This window comes from Copidosoma floridanum, unplaced genomic scaffold, assembly GCF_036245765.1.
Source record: "Copidosoma floridanum isolate Cflo_tuat_1 unplaced genomic scaffold, Cflo_Japanese_pri ptg000020l, whole genome shotgun sequence".
Lineage (NCBI taxonomy): Eukaryota > Metazoa > Arthropoda > Insecta > Hymenoptera > Encyrtidae > Copidosoma > Copidosoma floridanum.
Genome location: NW_028321897.1, coordinates 18,381,702 through 18,403,607, shown reverse-complemented (window position 1 = coordinate 18,403,607; position 21,906 = coordinate 18,381,702). Strand labels below are relative to the sequence as shown.

General features: G+C 37.1%; 1 protein-coding gene across 1 annotated transcript in view; it reads left to right on the top strand.

Annotated features, from left to right (window-relative positions):
• Nucleotides 1-21,906, top strand: part of Nhe2 (Na[+]/H[+] hydrogen exchanger 2) — a 1,770,486-nt gene that overhangs the window by 213,561 nt on the left and 1,535,019 nt on the right. Inside the window, exon 3 of the mRNA XM_089593690.1 lies at nucleotides 1,646-1,842. Within this exon, the coding sequence (XP_089449816.1) occupies nucleotides 1,646-1,842 (197 nt within the window). The remainder of the gene's footprint in view (nucleotides 1-1,645; nucleotides 1,843-21,906) is intronic.

Here is a 21,906-nt window from a genome sequence, read left to right as displayed (position 1 = left end):
GTGTCATACGATGGACTACTTCATCAGGAAATGCCAGAGGCAATGTTCTTGGTAGGATACGCGGATGATGCTGCTGTGGTGATCATTGAACGCACTATGAAACTTGTACAGATACGTCTTAACCAGATTATCTGGAGAGTGGCTTCATGGATGAAGAACCACGAACTCGAAGTTGCAGCAGGGAAGACGGAGATGGTACTATTGACGTGAAAAGAGATAGATACCATCATCCCCCTAAAGGTACAATATGAAGAAGTAATGACGAAGGATGCCATAAAATACTTAGGGGTGATGCTGGATAAAAAGCTTACGTTTTGGAGCAGCATTGCTTACTTTAGGCAAGCAGCAGACAAGGCGGCAGCAAGAGTATCGGCATTAAACCGAATCATGCCGAACGTTAGAGGTCCAAAGCCTGCAAAATCCAGGATCCTTATGTGTACGGCCCAGTCTCTTGATTTGTACGGGGCTGAGATACGGGAAAATAAAAACAACATCGAAAACAAGAGAATGAAAATTGGCTAAGTTCAAATAACAGGAGCCTTGAGGATAGCCTGCGCCTATCGCACAGTCTTAGAGTCTGCGATAATGGTGATAGTGGGCGTAATCCTCATCGACCTTCTTGAGAGAGAAAGACAATTAGAGCACTTTACGGAGCCAGACCCAGGGAGAATAAAGGCCCAGAAAATTGCTCGGCAAATCACCTAGAAATGCTGGCAACATAGATGGCAAGAGAAAACTAAAGTTAAATGGACGAAACGTCTAATAAAAGATATGAATGATTGGACTGAGGATGAGTTTTTTGGAGTAAGGATGAGTTTGATGATAATAATAATGAGGATTATGACGGTAACTATTATTTTAATGTTGATAATAGTTTTGGTAATGCTGATGATGACAGTGGTGGTTGTTCTTATGATGGTTTTGAAGTTGTAGCCTATTTTATTTATAAACTTGACTATTTAAGCTGTCATAATAATTATGAGGTTTATGACATCGTGTTTATTGTTTAAGTTCTTACTGATTGTCATGATAGTATATTGGTATTTTAATTGTGAGGACAGGACTGTTGCATTTCTGTTTGATTTTAAGAAATATAATGCTTCTATTTTGTGGCTTGTTTTTTTTTTTTACTCTGATACTTAATGTGCATTATTTTTTTTTTTAATCTAAATTTAATCATTTTTAAACAAATATTCTTTTTACTTCAAAAAACTCACGTTTTAATTTTTTTTTTTCAAATTGTTAGACTTATAAATTAAAGTTTTATTTTTAATCAAAGAATATAAACTACATTATAATAATATTGTTTCAAGCTTAAGGACGTTGTTGTTGTGTTATTAGGATAACATGTCATTTTGTTGACAGTTCAGACATCTTCCCTCATGATAAACTTTGTGTGATATCATTTGTATGGTTTGCTGTAACACTTTAAATTACCTATAAATTAAATCTTAAATTTTTGTTTACTTGGATTATTATTTTTTGTCATTAAAAAGAAAGACAATACTTTACATCAATGATTTAGAAAGTTTTAGTGGTTGCTGTTTGTTCATTACCTTGTAGTTACAATCTGTTTTGTTAATTTATACGTCTTGTAGCTAAGCAGTCGTTGGAATAACATAATAATTAATTGGACTGTTTTCAGGTATTTCATTATGGCTTATTGGAAAAAGTGGATTTTTCTTATGTACAGCTACAGTTCTAGAAATGCTTCTTTTTTCTGCGCTTATAAGTGCAGTTGATCCTGTTGCTGTTCTTGCCGTTTTCGAAGAAATTCACGTGAACGAAGTGCTCTACATAGTTGTTTTTGGAGAAAGTCTTCTTAATGACGCGGTTACAGTGGTACGTATGCATACATACGGGCACGTTCATTTGTGCTCGTTTTTGCCTATACTTATTGCCGTAATTTATTTAGAATACTGTTGACTTGACAGTTTGTGATTAAGTAGATCTTAATATTTAGTAGGGTAACAAAATATATTCTGAATATTACATTCGATTTATGGTATATAGAAACATACGATTAATTCTGGTATTTACGAGTTGCCAGACTTTAACTCAAAAGTATAAGTCCTTAACGTATTGTTAAGTGTATTTATTCATTGCAAAATTAAGCTTGATGATATATTTTTTTACTAATCAGATTATAAGAACTTAATAAATGTATGCTTAGACATATGAAACAAAGAACAAAAAAAATTTGAAATGAAACGTAGATGGAAAACGTTATACTTACTGAGTCTTGCCTAACATGATAATACCTATCTCACTAAGATTTTTTCACAAGATTATTATTAAATACACACATTATGTCAACTATAGCACATTTTTTATTTTACTGCAAGCGTTAAATTTATACTTGGCACTAATAAAAAAGGTAAAAAAAGATTATAAATCATAGGAAGAACATGTAAGGAACTTGTTTCGTTCTTGACCACTTGCTGAACTCTTTAGCATGACGTGCTAATGATCTTAGCCGTAGACAAACGCAACAAATACTTGCACTTTAACGCAGATATACAGTATGCAATGGCGAGATTGAGAGGTAGAAGATAGGATAATACTGGGAAGCCTACGTAGGCTTGTATTATTAAACTTTATGAATTCGGTGTCTCTTTTTTGATCAGTCTATCGCAAGTATCAGTCGTATTCGTCTATGGCAAATATCACTAGCACGTCATACTGAACAGTTCAGCAAGTGGTAGGGAACGGAGTGAGTTTACTACCACTGTTTTTTTTTCTTTTTTATTTCTATCTATTAGTACCGAGTATAATTTTATAAATTGTAGAAAAATTATACTTGTGTCGTAGTATGCACTGTGTGTACTTAATGATAATCTCGTTAAAAATTTTAATGGGCTTCGTAATATCATGCAAGACAAAACTTAGTGATTATTAAATTCTCTATCTACGTTTCATTCAATAGATTACCATATCAAGAAATAGACACCAAAATCACTAAATGTGAAAATCGTTTATCTGTCATAACAAAAAATTAGGTCATCATAATTTATGTTTTTCAAGTTTTCGGTTTTTTTTTTTTTAATTAAAGATATTAACTACAGCAAGCTTAAAAATACATGAAAAATGTTTAATTGCTACTGTTTATCCTGCTTTTTGTAGCGTGTAAGAAAGTACGCTTATACGTTAATCAAACGTTACTATTATTAAATTCATTTCATAAGTTCTGGAACGTATTGAAACATATTCTTATTCACATTAATAAGCATAGATAGTATTCTCTTCATTATAGGAGAGCTTTTTATTAGTTCTTGAGTATGGTACTACATATCCTTTCTGTTTAGTATCGATCATAGATGATTTGACCACTAAATACCAAAAAAAAAAATGTTTTCAATAGAAAGTGAAACTGTAGTATACTTTAAGATACATAATAATTTAAAAAACGTATACCTTTTTTGTACTGGTACTAGTGCATTTTTTAAGCTAAGCGATGAATTTATAAAACGAAAATCATTCCAAATTTTCGAAAGTTTTCGTGGTAAAACTCTACGTATTATATTTATTTTTCTTCCAGGCTCGAGAACATAGATAATTTTAAATCAAAACCAGCAAAATACACTATTATTACTGCATCAGAATCATTTTCTTATAACTGCTCTTTGTACTGTCAGAATCGTTACTTTAGCAGCTTAAAGAGAAGTTGTGCTTGTACTTGATACTTTCGTTGTAAAAAAGTAGTCGTGCACACAGTAGTTGTACTTGAAAATAAATTGTAAATGTTAGTTTTTTAAGCACTAATTTCTTAAAAAATCCTATTATTCTAAGCTTGTATTCTTTTTTTAATACGTATTTATATTTTGTAAGCTTATGTTACACACTGACGCCGTTGGTCCAGGAGATTAAGTACTGCGTAACTATTGTAGACCAATTCATTCGATGGCCAATGGCTATCCCACTGGCAGACATGAGAGCAGAGACTGTCCTGAAGGCCTTCCAAGACAACAACATCAGCTTGTTCGACACCCCACTGTTAATAACATTAGGCAGGGTGGCACAGTTCGAATCCGAGTTGCTCAACAAACTGGCAAAATCCTTCGGAGCGAAACTCATACATACTGTGGCCTACCCAATCAAACGGCATGGCAGCGTTGCGTTGTTCAAGCGGATGAATCGAGTTTCGTGAGGAGCCTACGACAGCTTTTTCGGCAAATTTTCCCAGTCCTGGCGTCTAGACATGCCACAAATCGTCCTTTTGTCTTCAGGGACTTACAGACATGCACAATCGTATTCAAAAAAGTGGACCGTATAAGAAAACCTTTGGAGCCGCCGTATACGGGCCCACACCGAGTAATCCGAAGAACAGACCAAAACAGACCAAAGGACAGTCATCATAGATGAAAATGGTCAAGAAAAAGTGGTATCAATTGACCAGCTGAAGCCAGCATATTTAGAGTTGGAGGAGTTGACACATACTAAACAATTAGAAGCTAATGAAGAGCAGTCGTCGCTTCCCAACCACCTACAGGCACACAAGGAGAAGCAGCCGCTTTCAACCCCAGCTGTTACTCAAGTCAAAGAGAGATCAGTGATTCTCCAGGGTATTCCTACTACTACCGAATCCGCTTCAGCTACGCATCTCAAGCCAAAGTGCCATATAACTTCACCAGCACAGGATGCACTAGTCACTGGAGGGAGGATAGCTGTGGCAACGCCACCAGAGCCACCGACTTCGTGCCACCAACGTAAGCAGTAGCTGGTGCCTCGGTAGATGTTTTGAGAAGTTCTATCTCTGTCAATCCTCCGTGGTAGGCGATCTGAGTGCCGTGCTTGATCACTGTGGTACGGGAGACATCTGTTACCACTCTCGGGTATTGGTGGGCTCACCGTGGCACCAGAGCTGAGGGAGAGGAGACTACCGACTTTAGAAGAGTTCCCTTTCGGCCGCCAAGCAATCAACAGCTACCACACGAGGCCAAGGAAAAAGAAACAGCATGGTGAGAAAGTGAAAGACTTTGACTCTTAGTGCTGATATGCCTTTTTAATTGCGTATTTTAATTAATATATTATCAACTCTGTTTCACGTGTAAAGCTTACAAGAATCGATTTTTATACGGAACCTTGTACTTTTATATTTACATTATATTATACCAGTTTTAAGCAAGATGTTTGCCCTTTTTTGCCCTCATTTATTCTCCCTCTCACTCCTGCACAAAAACGTGACCCATACGTGGCAAAAGTGGTAACCCTCGACAGTGAAAAAAAAGTGTAATTTGACGCCATTTTGTGAAACGATCCAAAAGTCGCAGTCTGTGCAGTGCGAGTGTATACACAGTGCGAAATAGTTCTAAGCGAGCATTCTCGATCGTAGACATTCGTTTTTGTTCCTGGGCAAAAACATTTTTTCTTTTTCTTCACGCAACTGAGAGAGCATAACTTTACGCGAATATTATTCCACGTAAGCAGCAAGGCCTAAAAGAAAAAAAAATGGAGACTTGTAGCGGAGTGAGGGCCCGGGAAAAAGGGCAACAACAGCCACCCGAAGGTCCGCCACCTGCAGGAGCCAAGACACGAAACAGGAGCGTACCTACATTGAGCACAACCCAGCGCACACGCAAAGCAACATTGCAAGGAGGGAAACTTTTTAGCAATGTCACAGTGCAAGTTCGCGATGGAGCTCATACTCCATCGCTAAAAGGGTAAGTGCTAGAGGCATCCCCCAGCGACGATACGAGCCCGCTGCAAGGGTTCTCAACACAGGCGTTCCCGAGGACTCCACAAAAGGTACCCATTAAAGACGGTAAAGCCCAGGGCGAGGTTGAAAGCTCGCTCCCACCCCCGCCACCACCGCCACCTCAGCCATTGCCACCATCAAATTCGTGCGTTCCCGCTACAGCGAACACCGAAGAAAAGGTGGGTGACATGAGCGCGTGAAATCAATTGCCACCATTTTGGCATGAACGGCTGAATCTATGGTTTATTCAAGCAGAGGCAATATTCTCGATCAATAACATTACAGACGATACCACAAAATTCTACCAAGTACTCGGAGCCCTCGATAATGTGACTATTAAAAAAGGAACGGACGTTTTGATGGATCCTCCAGCAGTGGATACATACAAATCGCTGAAAGACACTATTCTTAAGCGGACGGCAGCGTCAGAGGAGAAAAAACTGCACAGTCTGCTGAGAGATCTCGAGTTGGGGAAGTCGGTCATTGCAGTTCAGCACAAGTGACTCCCAGATGCTGTTCCAGTGCTTGGCCTCCCTAGAGGCCGCGATCATTCAGATGTCCTGCCGCAACAGCACCAACAATAACAACAACAGAAACGCAAATGACGGCCAGGCCAATCGATCAGGCCGATCACAGCAGCAAGGGCGTTCTCGCACCAGGTCAGTGTCCAGACAGCGCAATTAAGCGTCCCAGCAGAAATACAGGCTATGCTGGTACCATTACAAATTTGGCGAAAACGCACATAACTGCATTCCACCAAGCGCTATCTTGGAGGACTGAAAGAACAGTCAGGAAAACTAAGCCCGCCTCTAGCGCAGACGGCAGAGGTAAATGCCCATATTGAAGTCTGTCTGCACCTGGGTGATTTTTACATGCACACCAGATTCCTCGTGGGTACGGGTTCTGTCATGTCCTTGCTTCCATTGCCTCGACCCACCAAGTATTAACAACAACAACAGATGATCCTGTATACAGCGAATGCTACCCCAATACCGACGTTTGGGAAGCAACAACTGACACTTAACCTCGGATTGCGGTGTGACCTCATCTGTGAGGTTATTGTAGCCAACGTCCCGCATGCCATCTTGGGAGTGAATTTTTTGGCTAACACGGACTAGTGGTGGATCTTAAGAACGGCTGCCTCGTCGACCCCCTAACCAGCTTGACTGCCACCGGTGCTCTTGGAGATGCAGCCCTGCACACAGTCTCAACAGTCCAGCCTCCACGCCCGCAAGAGGACGCTCACCCACGAGAGTATACAGCACTTTTGGAGGAACTTGAGGATATTTTCAGGCCTAATACCAGACCGATCCAGACGCCCAACCTCTCGGTCAGGCACATTATCACCACATCGGGCTCACTAGTATTTGAGCGGCCTCGGCGTCTCATCGGGGAGAAATTGACGGCAGCAAAGAAAGCGTTCTATAACCTGCTTAAAAAAGGGATCATGAGACCATCAGCTAGTCAGACATGGGCTAGTAGGCAAGCCTATTTAAGCAATGGGCTAACAGGACTGCCTGTTTTGTCCTCTAAAGATTTTTTTTTTTTTTACCGTACTCATGTCATGCAGCTCTGGTGAAGACAATAAGTTAATAATACCGTGAGGTGTTCCTGAGAGGTCAACTAATGGTCTAGGCTGTGGCGATTCCTTGAATTAAAACAAAACAAAATTCTTTATCAAAATCAATATTCTAATTTAATCCTTTATACTACTTACCGAAAAAGCATGTAACATCTAATGGTGTTTCCAATCGTCCAAACATACTTAGCTCTGTAAGCTGTCTTGCTCCTAGCAATGTGTCCTCGTTGAGAAGTGCTTCTTCTACCGAAACGATGTTATTTAGGTGTGGAGAGCATGTTAAAAAGTGACCCTCTAAGTCTGAAACAAAAAAAAAGCTTACATTTTTATTCATCTTAAAAATTTCCATTTTATCTTTAAATCTAAGATCTTATTTTAATAAATAAGCTTACCAAAAAACGTGATTTCTTGCAGTGGCAATGTAGATGACTGAGCCGGTTTTTCAATATGAGCACGCATATTAAATTCTTCTGTGTATAGGTCTGAGGGCGATGATGGCGATGAATCTAAATCATCGTTGAAACCTCGTTTAAATACCTCATTTAAATCCTGCTCGAATATTTCGTATGCTAGAGGTTGATCCTCTTCATCCTTTAAATCCTGCACAAATTCCTTGGACACTAAACCCTCCAAATTTTCCCATTCTAGCACTTCAATGTCACTTGAAAATCCTTCACTTACAGGAGCCATTTTAACAGACAAGATATCTACTGTTTAACTGGAGTGTGACTGATATTTTCAACTAACTGTTTTCGACTAACTATTTTGAAGCACAACTTCCCTTTTACAGACTTCGGTACTGCTACTCCAACAATTCACCCCTTCTCCATTTATTTTCTCATGCGCAGTATAAAAAACTCAAAGTTGATTGGTGGAAATTTTGCCAAACCCCCTCCCTTAAATTTTCACCCACACGGTATGAGAATTCAATATCCTTAGAGATGGAAATTTGTATCTTGTACTGAGCTAACCAGAGAACTAGAAAAGGACATAGTTATTCCTCCCCCTTTCCATATGCACATCAAAGGTCTGTGGTTGGGAAGAATTATCCCCTCTTCATAGCATCAAATACTTTAAACCAATAGGAAAATTAGAAAAAGACAAATATTTTCTCCTACTCATTCCATCATATGCAAAATCTTCAACGTATGGAAAGTGGCTTTCCTCTTCCTCTTCTGCCATAGTCTTAAAGAGCAATTGCTTGACCTTCGCCACGTGCTTCAGTTATATTTTTAACATCAGCGACAGCAGCCGAGGAGAGAAAGAAGTTACACTTCAGGATACTTCGTACAACGCATCAACCAACGCTCTCAAGTGTGAAGTTATTTTGTAAAATCTTTATAATTTTATTCTTTTAAAAAAATAGAATATGTAATTTTTTTTTTCTTAAGACCTATTAACAACGTCATGAATTCAAAATTTTTAAAAAAGTTTCTCACTTTTCTATAAATAGCAGTTTAATTAAATCTTTTAAGTTTCTATACTCCTCCTTTTCCTACAACAATGTGGTTGCAAGCTATTTGACTCAAGATGCAGAAATGATGTCTAGACGCAGAAATGATGTCACGAGTTCAATTTCTTTCAACTACTTGTCTTCTTTCTATTCTCTACCTTTACTTGTAACATTAAGGAAACATTAAAAAAATCTTTTTATTCGGCTCAAGACGCAGAAATAATGTCTAGACGCAGAAATGATGTCATGAGTTCTTTATTTCTCTTAATTAGTTAACTTCTTTTTATTCTTCACCTTTATTTATTTTTTTAGTATTTTAAAAAGCATTTACAAAACAAAAATTTTTTTCAGCATTAAAATGGTGAAAAAGACAAGAAAGGGTGATATCAGAAGATATCAAGAACGTCTGACTTTTCGTGCCTTAGGACGCAACGTAGAAAATTTAAAAAAGCAGCTCGAAGATGATGATTTTCCAGAAGTAGCAGCACCACCAGAACATTCCCCAGCTGTAATCATGGATCCTCTTCCAGATATACCTTCCACACTACTCAAGGATCCTCTTCCAGAAGTAGTAGTAGTGTCAACAAAGCAACCCATTGCAGCAGAAATACCAACAGAAGTTGAAATATTCAACTTATCAATATCCACAGCAGTAACAGGTACTTTTTATTATTATTTTTTTTTTGTTTCTCAACATGTTGTAATACATAAAATTAACTTATTTTGTACTCAATTGTTTTAGATATGCCAATGCAATTCGATAATCAATTGCAACTTTCGCCATCATCATCATGGTGGCTCTCTTAGCAGGATTGGAGTAGATTAATTGACTTGGTCGAAAACAGTGATTTCAGTAGACCTCCATCACCCTTACTGCCGATAGCAGCAGCAAGTGTAGTTGTAGAAAATGCAACACCTATACCACTTGCGTCAATGCAACCGCCACTACCACAACAACAGCAGCAGCAGATTTCATCGCCATTACCGTTGCCTGAAAATCATGAGGTATGGTCTCAAGAAAGTCAAAATATACTTATGATGCGAGTTCGAATGTCATTGGAAAAAGAAGAAATAAAACTTCTAGATAAAGAACGAAAAAAAATTATTCGTGGAAGAAAAAAAAAGATTGAAAAAATACAGAAGCAGGAGGCTTTGGCAAAAAAAAAAGAAATGAAGGTGATTGAAAAAACAAAAGAAAATAAATGCAGATTCATTAAAAACTTTTACTCAAAAAAAATAAAAAAAATAAATAGACGAAAAAATTCAATACCACAAAAATGTATAACTATTAAATGACGTACTCTGAGAAAATTTTTGTAATCGAATAAAACTTACTTATAAAAAATACTTTTTTATGTTTTCGTAGAAATTAGAACCTATAATTTTTAGTTCTAGGTTATCTAGATTTTTTTTAAACAGTTTTTGAATGATTAAAATTATTTAATACATGTTTAAAAAAATTGAACTCGTTATTTATAAATTCAAAATCCCCCCCCCCCACCCATGGGCTGATTTCTAAGGATATTTAGGGGTAGAAGTCACCGAATCAGCTCACTTTTGTGCTGTTGCTTAAGTAGTTAACTTCTTGCTAGCCATGGCTTCGGTTCAATATTTGAAAGATGTGGCTCACTGCATCTGGCAATCGTTTCAACAAACGATTAATAGCGAAGTCGATGCGAGCCACATTCAAAGACTAATAGACACATGTCTTACAACTATTATGGATAGCGATATTTTAAGTTTAAGAAATAATTTGACAACATCGGAAAAACAAAAATTAATATCTGCAGCTGCATTTTTAAAAACTGTTTTTGCAACTGCTTTATGATTATTTGGAGGTAACAGACTCGAAAAAATATTTGTGAACGAACCATTTGTTTTTGAATTAGATAGTGAACAAAAGCCTAAAGTTTTTGCATCTGAAAGTGGTCAAGAAGGTGTGTCGGATTTAGACAAGACATTTAGAAATTAAGACATTGTATGTGTTCAAGGTAAAGGTGTAGCAACATCTTCAGATCATGAAAATGCTGCTGCAGTTAGTCTTGATTATGTTAACAGCGCATTTGAAAATCGTATTACGACAACTTTAAAAGTTAATCTTTAACACTTGGATCTGAAAAAGTTTCTCAAAGATGCTGAACAAAAATTTATTCAACGAATCCAACGATCTCTTGAAAAACATACTGCATTAAAAGTAAATACCATATATTTACTGCTGAATATGTCATAATTAAAGATAACATCAAAAATATTGATTTAAAATACTTTAATACAAAATCACAGCCCATTTACCAGATCACTAATGTACAAAAGTGGTTTGATATAAACGTACGACAGTTAATTGAGAAAAAAATGGATGATCTTCAAGATAAGGAATCTGGATGGTCTCTGCACTCGATTTTAAATTTGGTAGTTAATATGAATTAACTAAATCCTATGCAAGGTAGTTCCTTTATAGACTTACCAGACTACATAAAAAAAAAATGCTCGTGTAAATGTAGTAAACAAACACGACTAATGCTTTAAATGGGCTGTTTTATCAGCTCTGCATCCAGTAAGCAGAAATCGAAATCGTGTCTCTAACTATATTAAATATGAAAATGAGTTAAATTTTGATGGTATTGAATTTCCACTTATCCCGAAGAAAATCGTAAGGTTTTAATATCAAAACAATATTTCAATCAATTTATATTTTTTTTAAAAAAAAGGGTCATACATTTGATATTTTCCCTAATCATTTAACTGCAAAAAAAAAGAAAAACATGAAAATCTTTTACTTGTCGAAAACTTCTATACAGATGATGAAGAATGTAACAATAATAAATGCGACTCCGTCGTAGAGTACAAATATCATTATGTGTGGATAAAAAATTTATCGCGTTTAATACGAAAACAGTTATCTGAGCATCAACATGCAGCAAATATGTGTGATCGTTGCTTTCACTATTTTTGGTCCAAGCAAAAGTTAGAAGCTCATGAAGTTGATTTCAAACATTTAAATAAGTATAAAATTACACTGCCTGATAGGGAGAAAAATGAGCATCTTGAATTTAAAAATCTTACGTTTAAGAACCGTGTACCTTTTGTTGTATATGCAGACTTCGAATGTTTGTTGGTACCTGTCAATGATGTTTGCGTCTATCAAAGACATAAAGCATATAGCATTGGTTATTTTCTCAAATGTTGTTATGATGATAGAAAATCAGAATAGAAAAGTTTTAGACAAAGTGAAGAAAATGATGATGAAACACCTGCTCAATGGTTTGTTAAGGCTCTTCATTCTTTAGCAATAAAATTAGAACATTTGTACAAAAATCCTCTTAAAATGATCTACTTCACATCTGAAGAACAAATTAAATTTGACGAAGCCATTCTACGTCGTATTTGCAACCAACCTTTTAGTTCAAATGATATTAAAGTCAGAGATCACTGTCATCTTACTGGAAAGTAAGTATCATTTTATTCAACTTGGAATTTTTTTTTTTTTTTTTTAATAATCATGATTAATTTGAAAAAATTACTTTTTAGATATCGTGGTCCAGCACACAATAAGTGTAATATTAATTATCAAGACTCAAGAACAATACCTGTAGTTTTCTATAACCTAAGTGGATTCGCATTTATTTATGAAAGAACTTGCAAAGTGCTTTCCAGGAAGAATTCAACTTTTACCGCAGACCAAAGAAAAATATATTTTGTTTACGATTCACTTGACAAATCACCTTTTTTTTAAACTCATCAACAAGTGGGAGGGGCGATATGGTGCAGAGACGTACCGCACGACCGAATTTCCACAGCTGTGACATATTTGATGAGCAGCTTGTAGCTATATAAGTACTTCGTACAGATGTCTGTATAAAAAAACCAATATATGTTGGGTTGAGTGTCTCAGATTTATCAAAAACACTTGTATGCGAATTTCATTATGATTTTATAAAAAATAAAATAGGAGACCGATGCAAACTTTTGTACAGAGACACTGATAGTCTTGTGTATGAAATAACAATTAAAAATATTTATAATATAATGTGTGAAAATATTGAGAAATTTGATACTCCAGACTGTATCATTTGAATAACGAGTTTCATTTGCCTCTGGTTAATAAAAAAATTGTTGGTTTAATGAAGGATAAATGTAATGGAAAAATCATGTAGGAATTTGTAGGACTACAAAGCAAAATGTACAGTGTAAAAGTTCAAGATCAAAATCCATTAAAGAAGGCCAAAGGTGTTAAAAGTTCGGTTGTGAAGACTACAATAACTTTTGACGATTATATAACATGTTTGTGTGAAAACACTGGTATGACACGAGAGCAAAAAAATATAAGATCGCATCATCATCAGCTTTTTACTGAAAAACAGACGAAAATTGCACTAAGTGCTCATGATGACAAACAATTTTTGCAACCTGGTTGTACAGATACCCTACCATGGGGTCATTACAGCATACTGGGAGAAGAATCATCCAATAAGAGGGAAGGATCGATAGAGGGGGTAGCCAATCAGGTAGCAGAAGCTGCAAGGGCTTTTACTGTATTGAATCCCTCAAAAATAGACCGAACACTAGCAGATGAGCATACAGTGGAGGGGTTGGTGCTATATAAGGAGTTGTCTCAACCAGGCAAGCTCATTCTACACTCCAGCAGAGGTTTCAGTAAGGTTGAACTTGATCAACAGAAGCTGACATCACCTTCAAGTAAACCACCGAGTAAGAAATCTAAATATAGTCAAGGTGATATTTTTTTTTTTAATAGTAAATATTTGTGCATATTTACTTAGCATATGTTATGTATGAATATTTGATGCTAAGTTCCATATTTTTTATTTTGTTAAAGATGGATCTTGCAGCACTCAACAAAATCGCTGACAGTAATTTTCTTCCCACGAAAAAACTTTCCGAATTGATGCCTAATCAAAACTACATGGTGTCAAAACTAAGAAAAGTGTGTACTAAATTTGGACCTTAGATAGTTGCAGAACTTGACGATGAATTTCAAATTTTTCTGCAGACAAAAAAATGCTCAGCTCTATTCAAAAACAAAAAATTTTAAATGAATTGTTGGAGGCTGCAAATAATTTTAAATTATTTATAGTGTACAACGAAAAACACATCATATTTTCTTATGCATAACGTATAAAATGTGAAAAAATAAATTACAATTTGTCCCAAAAAATTTGAGTATTTATTTAAAATATTCTTACTACGTGATATTTTCAATATGACTTGAAACATATAAGAATCTTATACTTTTTTTAATTAACGTAATTAAAAAAAAAAAATCTTATTTATTCGTCCAACTATTGTGAGTACTGTCAAAACCCAATCATTTGACAAAAACTTGATTGCCACGTCTTCGAAGAACCTTCTCTATGAGGTATATATATACATCAGGATGCATTGTTTTCTGCAGTTCTTATTCGTAGAAAACTCCAGAAATAGGTTGATCTTAATAATCATTGAGGTGATACGTTATTGGGTTTGTTGCTGCTACTCGCGTGATGGTAAATATTTCCGTCGACCAATTTGGCGTGTTTGTTTGGTTTTGCTTACTCGTACTTTATCACCAATTTTGAATTTAGGCTTAAAAATTGCCTTGCAAACTAAATTTTTTCCACATCAAATCTTTTAAAGTACGATTGAATCGCTTGCAAAAAGACGCTTTCAGATTGCTGTACGTTGACAGCGCTCGGAGACAGAATATTTTTTCCGAGGATGCAAGGTTTAAGTTGGTAGCACCTTGCATCCAGCACTCTCAAAAGTAACTGCCAAACTTGCGGGAAATTCAAATTGGCTATATGAAGCAAAACGCAAAACCCCAGATAACTCAACAACATTTCATACACCATAACTCGATAAATTAATCCTAAGCTATTTAACCCAAGAAGCCAACGCGCCTAAAAGCAGTACCACAAGCTTTAATGATTAAAAAAATACAATAAACAATAACGCAAGCGCCAATCCTCACACAACCCGGGGCGCTTACTGGCCGCTTTGTTTATTAATTAAAAAAAATAAAATAACACAAGCACCAATCACCACACAACCCGGAGCGCTTACTGGTTGCTTTGTTAATTAAAATAATAAATAAAATAACACAAGCACCAATCACCACACAACCCGGAGCGCTTACCGGCCGCTTTGTTTTTTAATGTAATAACTAAAATAACACAAGCGTCAATCCCCACACAACCCGGAGCGCTTACTAGTTGCTTTGTTTTTTAATGTAATAACTAAAATAACACAAGCGTCAATCCCCACACAACCCGGAGCGCTTACTAGTTGCTTTGTTAATTAAAATAATAAATAAAATATTACAAGCGCCAATCCCCACACAACCCGGGGTGCTTACTGGCCGCTTTGTGTTTTAATTAAAAAAAATAAAATAACATTCCGGAATGTTATTCCTTATTTTATTTATTCAATTAAAAAACAAAGCAGCCAGTAAGTGCCCCGGGTTGTGTGAGGATTGGCGCTTGCGTTATTGTTTATTGTATTTTTTTAATCATTAAAGCTTGTGGTACTGCTTTTAGGCGCGTTGGGTTATTGGGTTAAATAGCTTAGGATTAATTTATCGAGTTATGGTGTATGAAATGTTGTCGAGTTATATGGGGTCTTGCGTTTTGCTTCATATAGCCAATTTGAATTTCCCGCAAGTTTGGCAGTTACTTTTGAGAGTGCTGGATGCAAGGTGCTACCAACTTAAACCTTGCATCCTCGGAAAAAATATTCTGTCTCCGAGCGCTGTACGTTGAGTATAAATTTATTTTATATTCCTGCATGAGGTTTTGGAAGTTTGCATTATAGGATTCTTTGCCACGATCAGTTTGCATGTTCACGAGCACCCATTCTTTTTTCACTATCGAAGGCATTGCTGCAGATAATTTTAATTTACTTTCGTATGTCATGTTTAAAAAATTAATACAGACGTTTACAAAATCTTTAAAAAGTTTTTTCTACAACACCTTTTAAATTTAGAGCAATGGTCAAATCTCTAAAAGAAAGTTAAATAGACCTGAAAAAACAATTTTGATGTGTTATCTAAAGGAAAACTACATAATCGAGGCGTTTAAATAGAGAGAGGTGGCACTATGCACAAACATACCTTTCATTTTCTTGTTTTTATAAAAAAAATAAGTCAAAAATAATCTTTATTTAGAATAGCATGTTTAGAAAATTTATAGGGACGTTAACACAGTGTAAAGGTGCTTAAATTTTTGTAACACGGATTTAGACAAACAATCGTAAAATTAAAAAAAAAATGAATGTCATCACTAAAAACAAAAGCCTTATCCTATAAATCCTATTTAAAAATTTATTTATTTTTTATTCTCTATCATATGTTATAAGAATAATTTCCACATAACCGAAGTTTATATTCTTATTGTGAGTTATGAGGTACGTAGAAAACAGTGAAGCAAGGATACATTTTAACAATAAATAATAAACAGTTATACACAAAGAGTTTAGTAAAAAATTTGAATCAACAATGGATTACAGCTTTGTCTGTTTTTTTTCTAATCTCCATTAGATAAATTCAGTTTTATCGTAGCTGAAATTTAAAAAAAATTTATTTGTCTCGTAAAAACATTTCAACAATAATTGATCTATTAAATGTCATATCAAATGCACAAGTTAAATATCACACACATATAGAGATCAAAAGTAAAGTTAGTCTCAGATCTCACGTATATAGGCACCTGAGGTGAAGCCAAGGGTGATAATTAATGTAAGATCAGAGGCTTCGTTACTTTATTTCACAGGGTGAATACAACTTTTTACCAATGTTGCACCGATAGAGAGAATTTTTGTCTCGTGAAAAAAGTGTATTCTTTTGGTGCAGTGTAGTAAAAATTTTTGTTTTGTTTTGCATGACATGATCATTAATTTGTACAAAAATTTGAATGTATACCATAGAAAACCTTGAAGTACTTTTAATTGCATAAGTAGCGTGTAACATAAGGAGTATATTAAAGAATATATAGTCTACGTTTGTGCACTCTAAAAAACGTAATAATCTTAAAACTTTTTTGATTTTGATTTCTAATTTTTAAAGGCCTATTAAAAATTGGTGTTTCCTTTTTTCTTATTTTCTATTAAGCCAAGTTTAATAACAAAAAAATTAGAAGTTTCACTTCTGCTAGAGATTCTGAGACTAACACTTCGTTTTATTACTATGTTTGTTGTAGTTCTTTGATTTACTATTATTATTCTGAGTGTAATTGCTGCTTCTGTAAAATTTTTTATAATATTTTCTTCAATCATAATTACTTTTACACTCACTGAAACTTTTATAGCTAACCGTTTGTATTCAGTTCAAAATTTATTATAGTATTTCCTTTATCTATTTTATGTCTCTTTCCATTCTGGAATGTGAGATTTCTGTGTTACACTTTTTTCGGTTTGCTGCCGTAGTTTATCTTATCTACTCGTATAGTGTAGACCATTTTTTTGACAGTATGAGCACTATTCTGTACTTTTTTATACCGTTCCAGTAGGTAAACTATGGCGGTTCTGGCACCCCCCAAGCTCCCCCCCTGAGGTAGTGGTGGGGGGGAGGCTCTAGCTATAGTTGTGGGTGGAGAAGAGGCGGTGGAGGAGAGGCGGTGGTGGGTGCTGATCGGGCGGTAGAGGAGAGGCGGTGGTGGGGGCTGATCGGGCGGTGGGTGGTGCGGACTACTCGGATGGTAACGTCAGGGGAAGGGGGCCTCTTCCGGATGCTGTGATGTTGGATGGTATTGACAGCTCCCTTCCTTTCCGACCGCGAATCAAGCTCCGACGTCATCAGGATGGGTCCGAAAGGTGTAGGTGTGACAAGCCCAACGTATAGCGCAAGAGGAAGATGATCAAGCGTGAACGTGTATCAGTGGATGTAGCGGATCGCGTATCCCGTTCAGCTGCGACCAACGTTGGCTTACTCAACGCAGTACCTTGCCAAGTAAATGGAGCTATTATTTCTTATCTATACGGATGTGTTAGCCGTGGCCGATGACTTTTCGCTTCTTATTTATAGGCGTATAATGTTCCAGTGTAATATTTTTTTCTTAGCAAGAGCGGGTGCAACGAGTCATGCTAGGATACACGTATGTGTAAGCCGTGGCCGATAACTCTTCACTTCTTATTTAGGCGTATAATGTACCAGCATCATATTTTTTTCTCAAGAGCGGGCGTATCGAGTGAAGCGTGTTGCCAGAGAACATGTATACCACTCATAACCGAAAGCGTATCCCAACATTGTTTGGCTTACTCCTCTTCACCGCAGTACCTCGCCAACGAATAGAGTCAGTTAATACGATAAAGTAATTTTAATCGGCGCAGTAATAAGGAGGTGTGAATGAAAAAAATCGACATAGATTCATGAAGAACTAATTTATTGCATAAGTATTGTGTATCAGGTGTACATTGATTAAAAATATCGTTTTGTCGTTGTTGCTCTTTTAAAACTCATTTTTTTTGAAGCTGTAGCATTCTTCACAGCACAATGAGCTAATCAAATTGGTGATTCATGCATTCAATATCATCCATACTGAATTATAGCAAGAGTGTTGCTGCCCTGTTGGCTGCGTCTATTTTGACGAAGTCAACTAATTTGTTACTTAAAATTTAAGAGGGATCGTGGCATAAAAAACTACTCAATTTACAAATGATTGATTAAAATCCTCCTTAAAAAAAGACAATTTTGCTGAATTTATCGGAACGGAGGATGGGAATAAACTATAGGTGAAATAAATTTAAAATGCACTGATTATGAGGCACAAACAAAGATATACTTCGTGGCTCAAGGGAAAAACTCCGAAGAGAAAAATCCAAGAGAAAAAAATTAATGAAAAATACGAACAAGTGAGGTTAAACAATAAATTTAAGATAAACTTTCTGCAATCAAGAGTATGTACTTGTGTATTGTGTGTACAAAACGTATACGTGCGCGTCCGCACGTGTCTCGAAAAACTCACGAATTGACAAACGTCGCACGGTCCGTGAAGCGGATTTTCACCGTGCTTTATTCGCAGCACGCCGAGCTTCTCGAAGATGATGCAGATGACGATGATGATAGAAAAAGGAAAGCGTGAGAGAAATTAACCCCATAAAGGTGACTCCCAGATACACGTGTGCGTGATGATGATGAGGAAAGATGTAGAAACCAGTAGGACGAATATAATACCCAACTATGCCAGATACTCGAGATCGCAGTTGACAACTGTAGACCGCTTTGTATAGACAGATAGTTCGGAACTGACCCAAATCACCCACCCAAAGTAGTCGCAAGACCCCCCTTCCCTTTTTAATTCTCCTACCCGCTGCAGTCGTCAGGACCCATCAATCCCTTACACCTTATGTGAAAAGCCGGGAAAAGGGAGAGAGAGAATATTGTAAGCAATCAAGAGAGGGGGAGAGACCTATGACCCGAGGACACTTAATGGGAGCAAAGGAGATGAAGATGTAGGTGCATGATAGAGAAGGAGAGAAATGTTTAGCTAATGAGATTATAGAGAGAGACTTAATGAGTTGGCGCGAGAGCGATTAATTGTACCGACTGACACAAAAGGAGAAAAAGGATGAAGGTAAGAAAGAAATCGACCGGCGCTTGCATATGTGAATATGTGATGAATTTTGTGTGAACTCGGTGTGTTGCCACTTTCGGCGTGCTGCGAGGTTGATCCTCCATTGCTCACGAGGCGGTCTACGAATTTTTGTCATTTCGACTAAACATGCTTCCCCCGTTGCGAGAGAAGACGAGCAAATCGAAAACATCATATGTGTAGCGTATTCGAAAAAGTGCTTACTGTTCGAATCGTACGATGGTGTGAAAGTGTAGTGGTGTGTAAGTGTGTTTACAATTCGAGCGATGTTTACACAAATCGGTTTAATATAAGACAGACAACACGATCGAAAATTTAGTCTTCTTCTTGTGACGATGGGATCAGAAGTAGACATAACGATGTGACGTTGCGTTTGAAGCTCCCTTGCTCAGTTTTAACGGTGACGACTCGTACGATGCCATCAGCGCCCGGGTGAATCTCGATGACAACCCCCAGCCGCCATCGTGTGCAGGGTTGATTTCTATCGATGAGGAGGACGACGGAATCGATACCGATCTCATGATTGGACTTGCTCCACTTTTGTCGACGTTGAAGTTCGTGCAAATATTCCAGGTGCCATCGCTTCCAAAAATCTTGTCGTGCTCTCGTGATGAAACGCCATGCTGACAATCGGTTACATGAAGCACAAAAAAGGTCAGCTTCCGGAAAAAATTCAATGGTCTTCCGATTAATAAATGTGCCGGCGTGATGGCTGCTATATCATTAGGATTATTCGATATACTATAAAGTGGTCTAGAATTAAGAATGGCTTCGATTTCGATAACGAGGGTGTTAAGTACGTCAAAGGTTGAGAGTTGTTCGCTGATCACTCGCTTAAGATGGTGTTTAAACGATTTTACTGCCGACTCCCAAATCCCACCAAAGTGTGGTGAAAGCGGCGGATTGAAATGTCAGATGATGTTTCTCTGGACTGCGAAAGGATCAACATCGTCACGAAACTGGTCGGAGTTAAACAGAGCAAACATTTCTTGTAATTCATTATTTTCTCCGACAAAATTCGAGCCGTTGTCCGAAAACACGTGTTTGGGAATGCCGTGTCGGCCGCAAAAATGCTTAAACGCGCCTAAAAATTTTTCGGTGGTTAAATCGCTCACTATTTCGATATGCACTGCTTTCGATGCCATACATACAAACACACAACCATAAACCTTGACGTGATTACGATTCCGCAGTTACTTCTCTTTGATGTACATCGGCCCAAAAAAATCTCTTCCCACGTGAGTAAACGCGCCTGACTCGGTAACGCGTGCTGATGGCAAATTTCCCATTTTACTATGAATCGGATTAGAGCGATAACGCACGCAATCTACGCATTTTCGTACGATTTTTCGAACTTGTTGTTTTCCATCGAACAACCAAAAACGCTGTCTTATAGTGTGTAATGTAGTTTGGATTCCCGCATGCAGCAAAGTACGATAGTGCGCATCTCGGATTATCAAATCAGATACATGATGGTGCAATGGTAATAAAATTTGATACCTTTGATCTAAGGAAATTTTTGCGTTTTTAAGCGTCCGCCAACTCGTGAAATACCATGCTCATCAACAAATAGATCGAACGCTGCTAACCGTGCACTTTTTACCTTTTTAGATGCAGATACACGCGCAATTCCTTCAGCCCATTGCTCTGCTTAAATTAATTTTAACACCCGACGCTCCACTTCAAGATTTTTTTCAACGCTGATTGATTTTCCTTTGAACTTATTTGAACGACGCATACGAAGACAATACGCAATCACGTCAACTAACTTGGAATATGAGGAAAATCGCGAAAAAATTTCTACCCCTGAATTTACTAAAAGACACGTTTTGCTCTTAAGACCTGGTAATTCACTCGGTGACGTTAACGCCATTCTCGGCCACTCGCTTTCGAATTTGTTCAACCACATAGGTCCATTCAGCCACATTCGATTTTTTTTAAAACTCGGTAGATAATTGACCTCGGGACAGTGCATCAGCTGGATTATCTTTCGTTCGCACATGCATCCATTCGTGAACGACGTCCAGCGCTTGAATTTTGCTAACTCTGTTTGCTTCGAAAACTTTAAGAGTTTCCGGTGATTTTCTACGCCAATGCAATACGATCGCTGAATCCGACCAGAGTACTACTTTATGAATTTCAAATTCTAGAGATGGACGCATTTCACTGTACAATCCCACGAGGAGCAGGGCACCGCATAGTTCCAGTTGCGGGATCGTTTTCGACTTTACCGGAGCTACTCGAGACTTCGCACATACCAGACGCACAACGCAATTTCCATACCAATCTACTGAACGCAAATAAAAACATGCACCATAACCTAATAGACTCGCATCGCAAAATCCATGTAACTTGATTTTCGTAGGCCTATCGATAAGGATTTTCCGGTCTACTGCAAAATTGCGGATGAGAGACAGCTGGTTCGCAAACTCCACCCATCGCGAATACAACTCCTGCTGTACCGATTAGTCCCAATCACACTTTTGTTTCCAACACTCGTGAATAATTAATTTCGCGTACAGAACTACCGGCCCCAATAAACCTGGTGGATCGAAAATCTTTGCAATCTCGGAAAGTATATGGCGCTTCGTGATTTTATTTT